The 18800-nt window shown below is 36.6% G+C and overlaps 1 protein-coding gene across 1 annotated transcript in view; it reads left to right on the top strand.

Moving 5' to 3' along the window:
- The window catches only part of SLC49A4 (solute carrier family 49 member 4), a 67840-nt gene that overhangs the window by 20432 nt on the left and 28608 nt on the right, over positions 1-18800 (top strand). Inside the window, exons 3-5 of the mRNA XM_084871715.1 lie at positions 574-839; positions 7402-7531; positions 13340-13448. Coding sequence (XP_084727841.1) covers positions 574-839; positions 7402-7531; positions 13340-13448 — 505 coding nt within the window. The remainder of the gene's footprint in view (positions 1-573; positions 840-7401; positions 7532-13339; positions 13449-18800) is intronic.

The following is an 18800-nucleotide window of genomic DNA, read 5'->3' as shown; positions in this document are numbered from 1 at the left end:
CTCTCTCCCTTCCTCTCTGTAAAAAAATCAATAAAATATATTTTTTTTAAAAAGAAGGTACTGTGATGACTTTTTCTGTTTGTAATTCTGTCACTCGGTACAGAGTAGGTATGAAATGTGGAGCTCATTAAATAACTGTGTTATTTATAGGGCTGGTAGCACTTACTAGGTCTCTTTATGAGTAAGGGTTTTGGAGTCAGACTTAAATCTCAGCTTTGCCTGTTAGCACGTGGGCAAGTTTCTCATTCTTTCTAAGTGAAGCTCTCACATCTCAATAAACGGGGATAATAATAGCTTCCACATAGTGTTGTAACAAATGAAACAAGATTATTTGGAAGTCTTTAGTGTGGTGTGTTGCACAAATCATAGGCTTCAGTAAATATTTGTGAAACGAATAAGGGGTAACTATGACTGTATTTAAACTTCCTCAGAGAAAGTCAACATTCTTTGCCCTTCAGGTGTGGGTACAGATATGTATTCTTATTGCCTTAGTTAACTGCTGTTTGGCTACTGTCTTGTCTAGAAAATGCCTGTTTCACCTACCTCACAGCCTTTTAATTTGTTTAATTCCAGACTAATCCATGGAGGACAGCTTTTAAATGGACTGGCAGGCCCAACCGTAATGAATGCAGCTCCGTTCCTGTCCACGACGTGGTTCTCTGCAGACGAGCGCGCCACTGCCACGGCTATCGCGTCCATGCTCAGCTACCTCGGCGGAGCATGTGCGTTTTTAGTGGGACCACTTCTTGTTCCAGCTCCCAATGGCACGTCGCCTCTTCTTGCATCTGAGAATAGCAGGGCCCACATTAAAGACCGTATAGAGACCGTGTTATACGCAGGTATTTTAACATTTATTTTCTTCCTGTTATACTCTGTCTTTTATCCCAGTCATCTTCACTCTGCATTTGTATTCCAGATCACTTATGAAATACTTAAGAGGGCTAATATATACATATGCATATATGTGCTTTCTTTGTTATGTAATATTAGACATTCGTGCACTACGGGTCCTTCAGCCTGGCCTATGCCCTCTCGAAGTCCAGGACCCCTCGGGGGATGTCTGCCTGCTGGCTTAGGAGCACTGCCTGGGAGGCGGGAGAGGTTCCTGCCACCACTGCTGCGCTCGCCAGCCATGACCCCGGCTTCAGGCTGAGCAGAGCTCCCCCTATGGGAGCACACTGACCACCAGGGGACAGCTCCTGCGTTGTCTGCCCCCTGGTGGTCAGTCTGCATCATAGCGACAGGTCATTCCATGGTTTGGTTGATTTGCATGTTAGAGTTTTATTATATAGGATGGAGAGGCCTATCTGAAACTTACCCTTTCTAGCAAGTTAAGTTTCAAATGTATTCTTGCTACATGGAAGGTTATTTCTTACTTTTCCCACCCACTTACAATTAAGCTCAGTGTAAAACTTCAAATCTCTTTTCTACATATCTTATCTACCTAATAAAAGAGTAACATGCTAATTGACCGTACCTTTGTGACACCCACCAGCCAATCAGCAGTGAGTATGCAAATTAACCCAACAAAGATGTCAGGCACCAAGTGGCCAGTGGTGGTACACAGGCATTCTGTACCACCCAGCCACTCTGGGCCTCTGAGCAGTGTGGGAAGGCAGAAAGATGGGTCTGGACCAGAGTGGAAAGGCTCTGGCCAGAGTGAAGGCAGTGCTGGCAGCCAGGAGAAGGAAGGCCCATTCTTGCACGAATCTTCGTGCATTCTGCCTCTAGTCCTATATAATAAAAGGCTAATACCCAAATCGACTGAACAGCAGAATGACTGGTCGCTATGATGCGCACTGACCACCAGGGGGCAGATGTTCAATGCAGGAGCTGCCCCCTGGTGGTCAGTGTGCTCCCTCAGGGGGAGTGCCACTCAGCCAGAAGCCAGGCTGGCAGAGAGTTAGCCAAGTATAATGGGTAGGAGGAAGAATATAACAGAGAGAGAACCATGGAGGAGAAGCCCAGTAAGGGGAGAGAGTGTACTACCTTCAAACAACTTAAAGCCCAGAGTGGCTTAGGTGTGGTGAGAGTAGATTAGGTAAGCTGGGCCCTGTAAGCCTTCTAAATAGGACTAAAGGTTTGAAATTCACCACATTTTCTGTAGTGGCCATACTCTGAAAAATTTATGCTAGAGAATTACTGGTGAGATTTACATTTCAAAATATGGTTTGAAGGGAATACAAGTGAAAACAGAAATAGGGGCAGCATATAGAGCATTTAACCCACCTTACTCCTACTAAAGGGAAAAAATTGAAATGTAAAAATTAAATAAGTAGATAAATAAAACACAAAGCAGGGGAAACAACTTTTAAACCCTATTTCAGTTATATCATTCTTTTTATTGAAAATGTAAGCAATGATTATATCTTCAAGTGATTTGATTTTAGACATTTTTGTGTATAGCAGATAACTTACTCAAAACTTCCCAGTTATTTCTTCATTGCTTTTATACTTACCAACCTGCCTTCCTGAAATATTATCCCAAAACCCTCATTCCATTAAAAACATTTGCTAAGACTTGCTACCCTAAAACATTAATGATTCTTACACGGAATTATTCCAAACACATCATAAGGGAAATATAGACTAATATATCAATATCTCTTAGGTATATAGAGCCACATTCCTGAAAAAAATACTAGCAAACCAAATCCAGCAACATATACAAAGGATTATATGCCATGACTAAATAGGATTTATTTCTGGAATGCATGGTTGTTTGAACATTTAAAACTCAACTAATGTAAAATGTCATATCAGTAGAATAAAGGAGAAAAACCATGCAATCATCTTAAAAGATGGGGGGAAAAAGCATTTGACAAATCCAACACCCTTTCAAGATAAAAACACTCAACAAATCAGAAAGAGATATAGGAGCTCTCTCAACCTAATAAAGGGCATGTATGAAAAACCCACAAATAAGATCACAGTTATTGGTCAAAGACTGAATGTATTCCCCCTGAGATCAGGAATAAGACAAGGATGCCTATTTTTGCAATGTCTATAAAGGACATATATGAAAAATCTACAGATAAGATCATAGTTATTGGTCAAAGACTGAATGCATTTACCTAGAGAACGAGATAAGTATGTAAACTCTTGCTTTGTCTGCTTAACATTGTGTTGGAGGTTCTAACCAGGATCACTGAGAAAATAAAATAGATCAGAAAGGAAAAAGCAAAGCTATCTCTTTTGAAAATGGTATGATCTTAAATATAAAAAATCCCCTGTAATCCATTAAAAACATGTTAGATCTAAAAAACAAGTTCAGTAAGAATGAACAAGTTTATTCTAAAAAAAAGTTTTAGGATACCAGATTAATATATAAAGATCAGTTGTATTTCTGTACACTAGCAATGAATAATCCAAATATGAAATTAGGAAAACAATGTAATTTACAATAGCCTCAAAAAGAATAAAATATTTATGAATAAGTTTAACAAAATAAGGTAAAACTTGTACTCTAAAAGACTACAAAACACTGTTGGGAAAAATGAAAGAAGACCTAAAGAAATGGGAAGAGATCCCATGTGAAAACTTAGTGTTGTTAATATCCCCAAAATTATTTACAAATTCAGTGCAAGCCCAAATAATACTTGGCTGCCTTTGTTGCAGAAACTGACAAGCTGATTCTAAAGTTTATATGGAAATTCAAGGGACCTAGAATAGCCAAAACAATCTTGAAGAAGAACAAAGTTGGAGAACTCACACTTCCCAGTTTCAAAAGTTACTACAAAGTTATGCCAATCAAAACAGAATTGTACTGGCATAAGGATAAACATATAAGTCAATGGAACAGAAGTGGGATTACAAAAAATAGACTATTGCATATGTGCAATTGACTTTTCAGAAGAGTGCAAAAACAATTCAATGGGGAAAAAGTCTTTTCAACAAACAATACTGGAATAACTGGATATCCACATGCAAAAGAATCCATTTGATCCCCTTCCTTACACCCCTACACAAATGAACTCAAAATTGATTGTGGACTTAAATGTGAGAGCTAAAACATATTAACTTATATAAGACGAGATAGGAGTAAATCTTCATGTGCTTGGGTTAGTCAAAGCCTTTTTATAAAGGACACCAAAAGCACAAATGACAATAGAAAAAAATATGTAAATTTGATTTCATCAAAGTTAAAACTTTTGTGCTTCAAAGGACACCATTTACAAACTGAGAAGACAATCCATAGAATGGAAGAAAATAGTTGCAAATTATGTATCTGATAAGGAACTTTTAACCAGAATATATTTTTTAAAACTTACAATTCAACAACAGAAAGATAAACAACCCAATTAAAAAATGGGCAAAGGACTGAATAGACATTTCTCTAAAGAAAATATAAAAATGGCCAACAAGCACCTGAAAAATACGCTCACTGTCATTAGTCATTAGGGAAATGCAAATGAAAGCCATAAACCATAATAAAGATAAACTTCACACCCAATAGGGTGGCTATAGTCAATCAAATTGAAAATAAGTGTTGGTGAGAAAGTGGAGAAATGATACATTAGAACCCTTATACATTGCTAGTAGAAATATAAAATGCCACTTTGGAAACATTTTGGCAATTCCTCAAAATGTTAAACAGAAATTGTCGTATGACCCAGCAATTTCATTTCTACGTATATACCCAAGTGAGATGAAAACACATCTGTGCAAGAAATTGTACATGAACGTTCATAGTAGTGGTATTCATTACTAGAGGCCCAGTGCACAAAGTTCGTGCATGGGAGGGGGTCCCCTCAGCCCAGCCTTCATCCTCTCTAATCTGGGACCCCTCAGGGGGTGTCCGACTGCCAGTTTAGGCCAGATCCCACAACATCCCTCTCACATCTGGTACTGCTGGCTCCCCACTGCTCACCTGCCTGCCTGCCTGATTGCCCCTAACTGCCTCTGCCTGCCAGCCTTATTACCACTTAACCACTCCCCTGCCAGCCTGATTGACACCTAACTGCTCCCCTGCCAGTCCGACTGCCCCCAACTGTCCTCCCCTGCAGGTCCAGTTGCCCCCAACTACCCTCCCCTGCTGGCCTGGTCACCCTTAACTGCCCTCTCTTGTTGGCCTGACTGCCCACAACTGCCCTCCCCTGCTGGCTATCTTGTGGTGGCCATCTTGTGATGGTCAATTTGCATATTACCTCTTTATTATATAGGATAACCTAAATGTAGAAATAGTCCAAAATTTCTGTCAATTTCGTGGAATAAGAATGTGGTATATCTTTGCAGTATTTTTATTTTACTTGGCAAAAAAAAAAAAGAATAAAGTACTGATATATGCTCCGACATGGATGAACCTTGAAAACATGCCAGTGAAAGAAGCCAGTCACACAAAAAAACCCACCAAATTATATGATTTCGTTTATAAAAAATCTCCATAATAGTCTCTGAAATAGACTCTGAAAGTAGATTAATGGTAACGTAGGCCTGGAATATTTATGCAGATAATGAATACAGAATTTCCTTTTTTGGGATGATGAAAAAGTTCTAAAATTAATTAAGGCGATGGTTGCACAATTGTGAATACACTAAAAACCATTTAATTATGCACTTTAAAAGTGTGAATTGTATATTATGGGAATTATATCTCAAGCTGTTTACAAAAAATGCCAGTTGAAGTATGGGCAAAGAATATGAACAAGGCAACCACAGTAGGAGAAATACACGTGGCCAATAAGCATATAGAAGACTAGAGGTCCGATGCACGAAATTGGTGCAAGAGTGTGTTTCCACAGCCACCACGGCTGCCTGGTTCCCTCCCTCGCAGCCGTGGCATGGCAGCGGCCTGGATCCTTCATCCCACGGCTGCGGAAGGATGTCCACTTTAATTAGCATCTTATGCTTTTATTATTATAGATGCTCATTCATTGTTACTAATAAATAAAAGAACTGTAAATTCAAACAGTTCATTAACTTTAGTTGCTTCTCAGATTGACATAGAATAAAGATATCTGTGGTTAAGTGTCATAAGAATGTTGTATTTTTTACTAACAATATAGTCCTAGAATTAGAATTATCCTACTAAAAGGTCCTCTAGAAATCACTTAACCCAAACCCTTTATTGGCCCAGAAAGAGGAAGTGATTCATTCAGATTCCAAGTTAATTAATAGTATAGACAGGTATATACTTTAAGGCTTCTAGATTTTTTTCTACTAAATTAAGCACAGCTAACAAAAGGTGGGACTTCTAGGAAACAGATCTCTGGAGGGAATATTCTGGATACCTAGGAACCTTCCCTCCTGTGATAATGCCAAACTAAGATTGCTGCGATATTCATTTTAATTCTGATTGTTTAATATTCTGCAGTAGCTAGTCTTGTGTTTATAAATTTTACTTTCTGTCTCTTAGTTTTTTATTTTGTATGTTTTCCTGTTCTGTTCAAATTTCCAATATAGCCGGTAAATTGAGTCTGTCCTACATTAGAATATCATATCATTCACCAAACAAACCTCCTGATCTCTTCCTACATATTTTCTCATATTTATTTTTTATTTATGAAGACCATGTTTATTAGACAACCATCCCAGACCTGTTTCAAAATCTCTTACAGTTCAGTACTGTGTGTGTTTTTTTTTTTCATTGTATCTATATTTTTATATGAAATATTCAAACATGCCGAAACCGGTTTGGCTCAGTGGATAGAGTGTCGGCTTGGGGACTGAAAGGTCCCGGGTTCGATTCCAGTCAAGGGCATGTACCTTGGTTGCGGGCATATCCCCAGTAAGGGGTGTGCAAGAGGCAGCTGATCGATGATTCTCTCTCATCGATGTTTCTAACTATCTCTCTCCCTTCCTCTCTGTACAAAATCAATAAAATATATTAAAAAAAAAAAAAAAAGAAAGATAGATAGATTAAAAAAAAAAAGAAAAGAAAAGAAATATTCAAACAAGGCAAAGCCACAGGGATGGAAAATAGATTAGCAGTTTCCACAAGCTGGGGAGGATGAGGGTGGAGAAGAGTCACTGCTAATGGGAAAGGTGGAATTTTGGGGAGATGAGGAAAACTTTTGCTGCTGTTGGTGGTGACACTTACAGATGTTCCCCCTTCCTCCCGCTTGGCCCCCCTCCACCCAGCCCCCGGGCTCCCTTTTCTCCATAGACCAACCTTTGCTTACTGCCTCAATCTTTTTGTCTGTATACTGCACCATAGTACCACCACACTTCATCGCTAACTGTAGGACTTCTTACCTGTGACCTGCTGAAATGTGCATCTTGACATATGATGTTTCTCACACGGCTGAACTATTTTGGTTAGGTACTATATTTCACCTATTTTCATATGCCTAGTGCTTAGTTGATGCTTAGTAAATATTTGTTAGATAAATAATACTTGAAATGTTGAACTGTTTGTGTCATCTGGTTAACATTTCACTTTTTTTTCTTTTTTCTTTTCAGAATTTGGAGTGGTCTGCTTAATATTTTCTGCAACTCTCGCTTATTTCCCCTCCCGGCCTCCCCTTCCTCCCAGTGTTGCTGCAGCTAGCCAGCGACTGAGTTATCGGCGGAGCTTTTGTAGATTATTAAGGTAAGTGTACGTAGAATTACTGAGTGGTTTGATAGCACTTTTAAAAATAATTCCACATTTACTTAAGATCATTTAAAATAATTTTTCAGCAATCTATTAATCAGTTTGTAAATAATTGATTTAAAAAATTAGATTAAATACTTTAATGGAACTTCCTATCAGAAATCTATCTTAAAAAGTTGCCCAAAACAAAAACCTCCATAATTTTTCCCTTCTCTGTCTCTATTGTTATTTATTTAACATTTTAAAAATTAAATCTTTCATTTAAATAATTTCTTTTATAAGGGGCCATATCACATAATAGTATCTGTGAAATCATGGGTTTTATGTGTTTGTTATATTTTTCCTATTAGGTAAATTCTTTTTATTCATTTCATATTTTTTTAAATATATTTTTATTGATTTCAGAGAGAAAGGGAGGAGAGAGAAATAGAAATAGCAACCTGGCATGTGTCCTGACCGGGAATGGAATCATGACCTCCTGGTTGATAGGTTGACACTCAACCACTGAGCCACACTGGTTGGGTTGTTTTGTATTTCTTAATACACATTAAAATAAAAAATGAATAAAATAAATAGTACTTATTTATATGCCTCTAGTAGAATCATACTTTGATAAACTTAACATTTTATTTTATTGGAATAATTTAAATTTAATTAGATTAAATTCTGCCCTTGAAGGCTTAAATGCTATGGTACTGAACTCGATTCTTTGGTTATATAGATCATCACTGGCGATTATAATTTGCATTTGGGCCATTAGAACTTATCTTTGGAATCCCCCCCCCCCCCCCCAGTTTGTTATAATAAGTTTTTAGTGATTCATCAGCAACTCTCTCTGGTTGGTTCTTTCTTTTCTAGTCCTCCTCTCCCACCAGATGGTAAGACCCTGTGATCAAGAACTATATCTTTTTGTCCACAGTAATATTACTTAATCCTATATAATAAAAGGATAATATACAAATTGTCCCCTTGAGAGTTTGACCGGCCAGGAGTTCTACCACTCGCTATGACGTGTGCTAACCACCAGGAGGCGGCACGGAACAAAAGAAAGCTCTGGCCGGCAACCAGCAGCCAAGGGAAGGAAGGCCCCAGCTAGCCCTGATTGCTGGGCAGACCTACAGACCCTACCCTCACGAATTTCGTGCATCGGGCCTCTAGCAGGATTATAATTCAAGCGACATAATAGGTAATTTAAAATTTTCTAGTAGCTGCATTTAAAAAGATTAAAATAAATAGGTAAAAATTAATTTTAGTAGCATATTTTATTTAAGCCAGTATATCTAAAATATTATTTTAAAAATAACGTTGCATTTAAAATTTTAAATTAGTTCTAAAGTTTAATATTAATTCATATTAAAAATTATTAATGAGGTATTTTATATTCTTTTATTCATATAAAATTTTTGGAATCTGGTGTATATTTTACTTGTAGCATATTTCAATTAAGATGCTAGATTTCATTAGAAATACTTGGTCTGCATTTAAATTTTATTATATTAACAATTGAACAGTGTCTTCCATATTGCACTGTTTTATTTAAAGTTAAAAATATGTACCTACAATTTTTCAAGCTTAGAATCATTACATCTGTGATATTATCTTAAAGGTCTCATATTTTATAGACAATTTTGGGGCCTTAATTGATGATCTTAATTATTTCAGAATAATGTGGAAACTTCAGTGGAAACTTCTTATAAAATTCACTGTGTATTTGTTGAACATGTCTCTTAATATTATCCACTTAATTATCTTAAAATTTGTTTTACACAGCAGACATCATTTTGCTTTGCTGCAGCAAGTTGCAATTGCTATTCATTACAAAATTTGTATTTTATTCCAGTCTCATATTTTTCCCCATAAAACATTTAGGTAAGCAAATTACGTTATATTAGTATGTAAAAAATATTTAGAATTGAGTTAGTTCACTGACACCAAGAAGGTCAGTGACAGGTTATAATACTAGAAGCAACACATACTACAACATGCACACTACAATATCTTACCCAGTGCAGCAGTTAAAGTGAATTGTAGTTCTACCAAAAAAATAACGTTGCATTTAAAATTTTAAATTAGTTCTAAAGTTGCACTAGCCACATTTCAAGTGTTTAATAGCCACATCTGGCTTGTGACTACCATGTTAGCATAGCTATGTAACATTATTTTTCAATGTTATTTCACAGCCAACTAATGAAAGAAGGTTGACCACTTTAAAAAAAAAAAAAAAAGTAGAATATAATCCTATCTAATAAAAAGTAATATGCAAATTGACCATCACACCAAGACAAAAGATGGCTGCCCCATGTGGTCAAAGATGGCTGCCCCTATGTGGACACAAGATGGCTGCCACAAGATGGCCTGCAGGAGAGAGCAGTTGTGGGAAGTTAAGGATTACCAGGTCAGCAGAAGAGGGCAGTTGGAGGGGGCAAGGCCTTCAGGGGAAGACAGTTGCGGGGGGGACCCAGGCCTACATTTACTCATTTATTTACTTATTAGCAGTCCTGGATTGTGAGAGGGATGTCCCTCAAGGGGTCCCAGATTGGAGAGGGTGCAGGCTGGACATGAATTTTGTACACCCGGCCTCTAGTAGAGTAATATTATTGCATCATTTATAGTAATGATAGTACTAAATATAGTACATATCTTTTGTGAGAGTTTCAATCTACCTATATGTACATATTACATGGGTAGGTCACAAAGTAAAGATATGTTTCTTACTCTGGAGCACTGTAAAAGGTTTTTAAAAACCATATCTCTACTGCACCTCGTACATTGCCTTCCACATAATAGGCAACAACAGAAATATTAAATTGAATTATTATCAGTGGCACACATTTATAAGATGAATAGTTAAAATGATAGGTTTTTTTGGAAATAAAATGCTATTTAAGCTTTTCTTTATGCTAAGCCAGAGATCAGATAGCAATAGATAAGGCTAGAGAGGTAAATTAGGGTCATATTATGCCATATTAGTAATTTGGGACTATTCTGTGGGAAATGAGGGGTCATTGAAGGATTGATTTTAATGAAAGAAGTTATATAAAAGATTGTTCTGACAAGGGAAAACAACTTAAAATTATCACTCTGATTAACCTCTGTTTGCTTCTAATTGCCCCAGAGTCAAGATCTTTATTTTCTGTGTAAACCATAAAGTGTAAGATCTTTTTTCTCTATTAAAAAATAATCATTTTCACTAATGCTTACCATTCCTTTGTCTCTCCCATATTCAACTGTTTACTCTGCAGAATTGCTTGCTTCTACTTTTGGCTCGCCATAGTCAACACACACAGAGCTTCTTCAGGGCAGTTCTTAGGGCCTGCCATTCTGTATTCCCCTAGCTTACCAATGTAATTTACATTTTCTCTGGTCCTTCAAAGAAACCCTGGTTACTTTATTATTCCTGGATTCATTGGAATAACTGTGTGTGTGTTTTTCCTAGATTAACTGCATTATCTGGAGTAGGAGGTGAGGAAGCAATGGTTATATGCTGAAGTTTCCACCACAATTATTTTTCACTATTCATACAATTCCCATGTCTTAATATGCATTTAAACTCTATAACCTAATGTAAACATTTCTGTCCCTTTGTGTGTTGGTTTAATGTTTGATGACGGTGCTTGTTGTTTTTGCCTTTCAAACTTGAAGGGTGGAGTGTTGAGTTGAACATGTTCTTTACTTCAGGACACATGAACACATTTACTCATTTATTTACTTGTTCATTCTTTTATTTATATTTCCCACTTTCATTCCTCTCCCCAGGCCACCTTTCAAATGCATTTAATGTGTATCTGACTGTGTGCTTTTTCTTTTCTTTCTTGTTTTTTTTTTTAAATATATTTTATTTACTTTCTTACAGAGAGGGAGAGAGAGTGATAGTTAGAAACATCATTGAGAGAGAAACATTGATAAGCTGCCTCCTTCACACCCCCTATTGGGGATGTGCCCACAACCAAGGTACATGCCCTTGACCGGAATCAAACCCTGGACCTTTCAGTCCGCAGGCCGATGCTCTATCCACTGAGCCAAACCGGTTTCGGCTGTGTGCTTTTTCAATACGTGTAATTTTTAAATGCATCTGTGTTTAACTTATCTAAATGATGGTACATTATGTATCTCATTATTTTTTACTATTTTCACTGAACATGGTAAGGCTTGTTTTTTTAAAAAAAATAAATAAATAACTTCATTTGGGAAATTTATAGAAATATCCAAAGGTAGAATAGTTCAACTTTGATATCCCCATAACCCAATATCAGCAGTTGCCTATTTAGCTCATATTGTTTCAGCTCTACTTTACCTACTTCCCCCATTCCTGCATCATGAAGCAAATCCCAGATGACAAGTCATTTCATCTATAAATATTTCAATATGTGTAATCTATGTTAGAAATATAAGGACACTTTAATATAATACAAATATAGTATCATTATAACACCTAAAAACTTAAAAAATAGTTTACTAATATTACATCATTGTTTATATTTCCAATTGTCATAAATGTCATAAAATTTTTTTAACAATTTGTTTGAATCGGGACCCAAATTAGGTTCACATATTGCAGTTGGCTCAAACACATTATAATCAATAGGTTTCCTTTCCTGTCTCTCTCTCTCTTACCCTTGTAATTTATTTGTTGAGGAGCCAACTTTTTTGTCTCCAGGGTCTAGATTTTGGGGATTGCTTCTTTATGGTGTAGTTTGCCATGTTTCTCTATTCTTTGTATTTCCTGTAAATTGTAGCCAGAGCTATATTCTAACTCAAGTTTTTGTTTTTACTTTGGTTTTACAACACTATTTCATAAATGATGCTTCCTTCTTCCTACAGGAAGAGCAAAGGAATAAAATTATGTTATAAATATAAAAATGTAAACTATGTATTATATAAAATGTAAAATTCTATTGCCTATATTACAGTATGGAGATGGATAAATAAATTATGATATATCAACATAATGGAATACTATGCAGCTATGAGAAAGAATGAAGAAGCTCTGTATGTATTAACTATGGAAGAGCTTTAAATGAAAAAATAAAATTCAGCAAATGGTTGTACTATGCTATCACTTATGTAAAAAGATTGGGGGGAATATATATATATTTTATCAGCTTGTATGTTTTATATAATTTCTGGGAAGTTACCAAAGAAAGTGATAACATTGATAATTGTGGGAAGAGGGCAACAGGGATTAGAGGGAGATATTTTCCCCATATTTTTATACCTGTTTGCTTGTGAGCCATTTTAATTGTATTGCCTATTAAATAATTATTTAAAAAATAATAGTAAAACAAATATAACATTAAAACTACTCTCTGAAAACGGTAAAACTAACAAATTATATATTTATTTTTAATCTTTTTTCTAACTTATTCTAGGAGAAAGTATATTTTTTTAACATTTGAATTTTTATTTTTCAATTACAGTTGACATATTAGTTTAAGGTGTACAATATAGTGATTAGACATTTACATAACTTATAAAGTATTCACCTGATAAGTCTAGTACCCACCTAAGCAACAGTAATTTATCCTTTCAAATAGAGCATTTTCTTAACCGAACCTACCTACGTCATTCTATGAAATAATGTTGGTCATTCATTGATATAATAAACATTGACAATTTTAAATAATATGAACAAAAAATGCTATTCTTATAAAAATGAAACATTTAAAGAACTTTGATTTTATTAACAACTGACAACTATTTTTTTTATTTCTGATTCGAATGTTCAAATTTTCAAATGACTGTTTTCATGAGTAAGTTTATATTCTAGAGTTTGAATCTGCAATATTTTTTACTTCTCTTTCACAGCAACGTGAGATTTTTGATGATTGCTTTAGCATATGCCATACCGCTCGGTGTATTTGCTGGCTGGTCTGGAGTTCTGGACTTAATTTTAACACCAGTGCATGTTAGCCAAGTAAGCATTTTATCTTTATATTTGAAGGTATTTTTAGTTCATTTAAGTAATAATTATTGTCTACATGTTCTTAGTTTTAGCTTCAAGGCCTGGATAAAACAATAGTATATCATTATTGCAAAAGCACGGTCCATGTGAAATAGTTAAACAATATTTATTTTCTTCATGGATTTTGTTAAGTCATGAATTTCACATTTATTTGGATGTTATTAATGATGCTACTAAACAGAAAAATAAGGAAAATCTTAGTTTTGTTGACTCTATCCTTTATATTCTTGCTTTATGCTTTATGAAGATTAAGATCCCATTCTCAAATATATGGCTATTCCTATACCTAATTTCTCACTTTCTCTCTAGTCTTAGGATAAGGATATCTCATTTATTTAAAAGTAGCCATTTCACCCTAACTGGTTTGGCTCAATAGATAGAGTATCTGCCTGCAAACTGAAGGGTCCCAAGTTCGATTCCGGTCAAGGACATGTACCTTGGTTGCGGACACATCCCCAGCAGGAGGTGTGCAAGAAGCAGTTGATCAGTGTTTCTCTCTCATTGATGTTTCTAACTCTTCTCTCCCTCTCCCTTCCCTTTGTAAAAAAAAAAAATAAATAAAATATATTTTTAAAAATAAATAAAAGTAGCCATTTCACTGGTGATGTGGGGTCCTTAGCAAGTGAGAAATGCACTGCACATGTAAGAGGCTAAGCCACCAGAGGTTTAACAGAGAGACTGTTACAGGGCTGAAAGCAGAACATGAAGAGTAGAGGCCAAGCAATGCTGGGCTCTCAGAGTTCAGGCCCTTCCGTAGTGGAAAGGCCTCATTAACATCTTGGGCTTCTGCTGAGGCACCAGAAAGGCCAAACTTTAGAATGTAGATACACTTCCTGAGATTGAGTAAGACCTAGCCTACTTAAACCCAGAAACAAAGCCTAAAACCAAGTCCCAACAAAAATCCACAGAGGATACAGGTGAGTCCTACCAAGTGAGAGAGGGCTTGGGAAACACCTTGGTTTCTTCTACTCTGCTATCGTAAAGCACAAAATCAAGCCTATCCAAGTGCAAGGTGATCATTTAGTAATTGAACTGTCTACTAACATAAAAATCAACCATTTTAAAGCAAGATGAAAGAGTCTGGTATCTTTATATTTATTTTCCATGACCTATACTATACAATTAAAAAAAAAAAGAAACCACACCAAAACATTAGGCATATAAAGAATCAGGAAAATGTGACCCATATTTTAAAAAGAAAAGTAGTCAGTAGAAACCAACTTGGAGGTAGTCTATAGATGTTGGCTGTAGCTGACAGAGACTGTAATGTAAAAGAGAGAGATCTTTGCTCCAAGTTCATAAACCTATTCCTCCTGTTAATCTTTTTTTCTTTTAAATATATTTTATTGATTTTTTACAGAGAGGAAGGGAGAAGGGATAGAGAACTAGAAACATCAATGAGAGAGAAACATTGACCAGCTGCCTCCTGCACACCCCCTACTGGGGATGTGCCCGCAACCAAGGTACATGCCCTTGACCGGAATCGAACTTGGGACCTTTTAGTCCGCAGACCAACGCTCTATCCACTGAGCCAAACCGGTTTCGGTCCCCCTGTTAATCTTGTAGAACTGAAAGTACAGAAGCCACTAGCAACATATGCCTGTTTAATTTAAATCCGTTGAATTGAAATAAAAAATTCACTTCTTCAGTGACACTTTTCAAGTGCTTAATAGCCACTTTTAACTTGTGGCTACCATATTGAACAGTGCAGATATATTACATTTTCGTCATCATGGAAAGTTCTATTGAACAGTGCTGTTCTAAGCTTTATTGTTATGCCTGTCATATTTACACCTAGAATGGAATTTTGTGCTTCTTATAGTTAGGAGTTTACTTCCCCCAATATAAATAAATACCCATTAACCTATTATAATTCAGTCTTTGAAAACATCATGCTTTTCCGTTGCTCTCCAGTGTCATCTTTGTCATAATGAAGTGCCCTCGTGCACATGAATGTGTTTCTAAATTACTTTCCCCTCTATCATTGATGCCATCCATTCCTTCCTCTTGTGTCATCTTTAGTCTAATTGTGTCAACCTCTAGTCTATTTGTCTGTCTGTGTGCCAATACCAAATTGTCTTAAGTATTCTAATGTTACAAGTTTTGGTATCTGGTAGAATAATACTCTTTTTTATTCAGATTTTGATGAAATATTTTTTGAATCAATAGATCAACTTGAGAATTAACTTTATAATACTGAGTCTTCCAAGCCATGATCATTGTATTTCTCTTCATTTATTTAGGCCCTAATGTCTCTGAATGATACTTTATAAATTTCTGCAAAGAAGCCATTTGTATATTTGTTACATATATTCTCCAGTATTTGATATTTTTTGAAGCTATTGTAATTGGTATTTTAAAATTACCAGTTCAATTCCCTGTTACAGAACATACCGGGGTTGTGGGCTTCATCACCAGTGTGGGAGTGAAGGAGGCAGCCTATCAATGATTCCTCTCAACCACTGAGCCATGCTGGCTGGGCTATGCTAAATTTTTTCTAGTTTAACCTTTAGGAACTCTTAACTATATATGTTATACCTTCATATTGTATTCCCTAAGTCTCTTACTTTTGATTCTGAGTTTTTCATCCTTTTGTATTTCTTTGCTTCAGACTGGATATTTTATCCAGCCTTTCTTCCAAATCCAATTTTAATTTTCAGTCTAATATGCTATTAAACCTATTAATGAGTTACCCATTTCAATTATACTTTTAAGTTATAAAAAATTTTTGGTACTTTTTCTTAGTTTCCAAATTTCTATAAAATGCTTGAGCTTGTCTTTTATTTTTTTAACTTTTAAAAATAGTTATTTCAAGTCTGTATGTCATAATTCCCTTTTCTGGATCTCCTGTGGGTATTTTTATATTTGTGGTATTCATGGATGTTTTCTAATCTCCTTATGTGTTCTATTATTTCTGACTGAGTGCTAGACATAGTAGCACTATGAAAAGTTGTAGAGATAATTTAAGCTCCAAGATGATGTTATTTTTGTCCAAAAAGAACTTATGTTTTTCTTGCAGGAGTCTAGGGATCATTTAATTTAGTTCCAGAAATAGGGATTATTTATAGCTGGGCTTCCATCCCTCAGAGTATAGTCTCCAGGTCACAGTACTCTTAAGTATAGTCCTTCAGAGCCTGGGATTTTTTTTTACAAGGCCCTTCATCCCACAGTAAGCCTCAAACTCATTTTCCACCCTTGTGTCAGTGAGGCTGTTGATAACTTCTCAGCCCCTTAGCTGCTTTTTCTAAAATCAGCAGACGCCCCACCCCTAGGGGGAAAGAGTCCCCAACTACCAGGTTTATCTCTCTGGGTTCCCTTCACATTCTACATAATGTTTCCATAATTATGTATTATCTTTCTGGCTCTCTGATGCCATCAGATAGATTTCCAAATTCTCATCAGAATATTAATCCAGATTACTTAGTATACTTCCACCGTAAGAACTAAGCCTTCCGCTGAAACTGGTTTGGCTCAGTGGATAGAGCGTAGGTCTTCGGACTGGAAGGTCCCAGGTTCCATTCCAGTCAAGGGCATGTACATTGGTTGCGGGCACATCCCCAGTAGGGGGTGTGCAGGAGGCAGCTGGTCGATGTTTCTCTCTCATCGACGTTTCTAGCTCTCTATTCCTCTCCCTTCCTCTCTGTTGAAAATCAATAAAATATATTTTAAAAAAAAAAAAAAAGAAAAAGAAAAAGAACTAATCCTTCCTTAATTTCCTAACCTATTTTCTGGATGGCAGGTATTTCAAGCATGTTCACTTTCAAAAAGGAAAAGTGCAGCACTTATTTAAATGATTCTGATTCTGCAAATCCTTTTTCACTTTTATCCGCACCAGATGATATTTCTCCATTGAGTTTTAGAGAGAGTGCAAGTGTGGGGTAGAGACAGAGAAACTTCATTGTGAGAGAGACACATGGATTGGTTGCCTCCTGCATACACCCCAACTGGGCGGGCAGGGTGGGTGCCCTTGACCGGGAATTGAACCTGCAACCCTTCAGTCCAGGGCTAACACTCTAAACATTGAGCCAAACAGGCAAGGACTTATTTTGTAAGATTTTATGCTTCATCTTATCAATCCTTCCAAGTATCTGCCTCTGTACAAACTCTGAGAGGTTTAGACACCATAAATCACACCAGGTATTAAGTAAAGTGAAATTTAAAATTAAATGAAAGCAACAGATCAAAACAAAGAAAATATTTTAATTATTGTGTAGAATGTTATTAACTAAAGCAATTGTCATAAGCAAAGGAGGCAGAAAAGCTCAAAAGCCTGGCAGGACCAGGGTCAGTATGGTCAGAAGCATGGTGCTTCTTGCCCTGGTGCAGGACCCCCCTCGCCTCAGGGACAGATGGAAATGTTAGTGGGAGCCTGATGGCATTATGTGGGCCTTAGATGATGGATGAGAGGGGCAGTTCTGCAGAATGGAGAATTCTCTTGCTCCAAAAACCAATCGTATAAAGAAAAAGAAAAAAAAAAGTAGAGATAATTTAAGCTTCAGGGTGTTCTCTTTTTTCCAGAGAGTGTTTATCTTTGCTCTGGCACCAAACACTGGTACAACAAAGGACTTGTGTAAAGTATTGTATTACTTGGAGCAGAATCCCAAAATTCTGAGACTTAAGAAGAAATCCACTTGCCATTCACATAGCAATCTAGGACAGCTGGCCTGGTAATGTGGGACAGTTGTTCACCGGTGGGACAGGTCTTTTCCTCACTCATATTTAGACACCTGGGTTGCTTCCACTTTGCAGCTCTTCTGTCTCCTTGGACTTTGTCTTTATAGGCATGGGTGAAGCTGGGTGACCACATCTGGATTCCAGCTGGCAGAAGGGAAAGAAAGCATGGAGGAGGCATATAACTGTGTCCCAGGTGCTAGCCCAGAGGTGGCACACCTCAGTTTGGCCACATCCATTAATGAGAACTTAGTCACATGATCACATGGAACTGAATGGGGCCTGGGACATGTAATCTAGCCAAATGCCCAGGCAGGAGAACATAATATATTTTGGTAGACAGCTGAATATTTCTGACACAGGTGTAATAAAAAATATGACTAGAAAAAAAAAATAAAAGGTAGAAGTTAGTTTGGGCGGCTCTCAAATGCCGGTTAGATTTGGGCTTCTCCCAGTAGCCACAAGGAAAGCCAGGAACTGTTTCTGAGAAGCGAAGTGGAATGATCGGGATATTTGTTCTGGCAGTGAGGGAGGAAGAGATTGTGGAGACCATTCCAGATTTCATTTCAGGAGTCTAGAATGGGAAATAAGATAAGCAAGTGTGGTGGGCGTGGGAAGGGGAAAGAGGAGACA

Source organism: Pipistrellus hanaki (genome assembly GCF_964339955.1).
Source record: "Pipistrellus hanaki genome assembly, chromosome: 2".
NCBI classification, from domain to species: Eukaryota; Metazoa; Chordata; class Mammalia; order Chiroptera; family Vespertilionidae; genus Pipistrellus; species Pipistrellus hanaki.
Note: the sequence above shows the minus strand (reverse complement) of the source record. Positions and strands in the feature narration are given on the sequence as shown.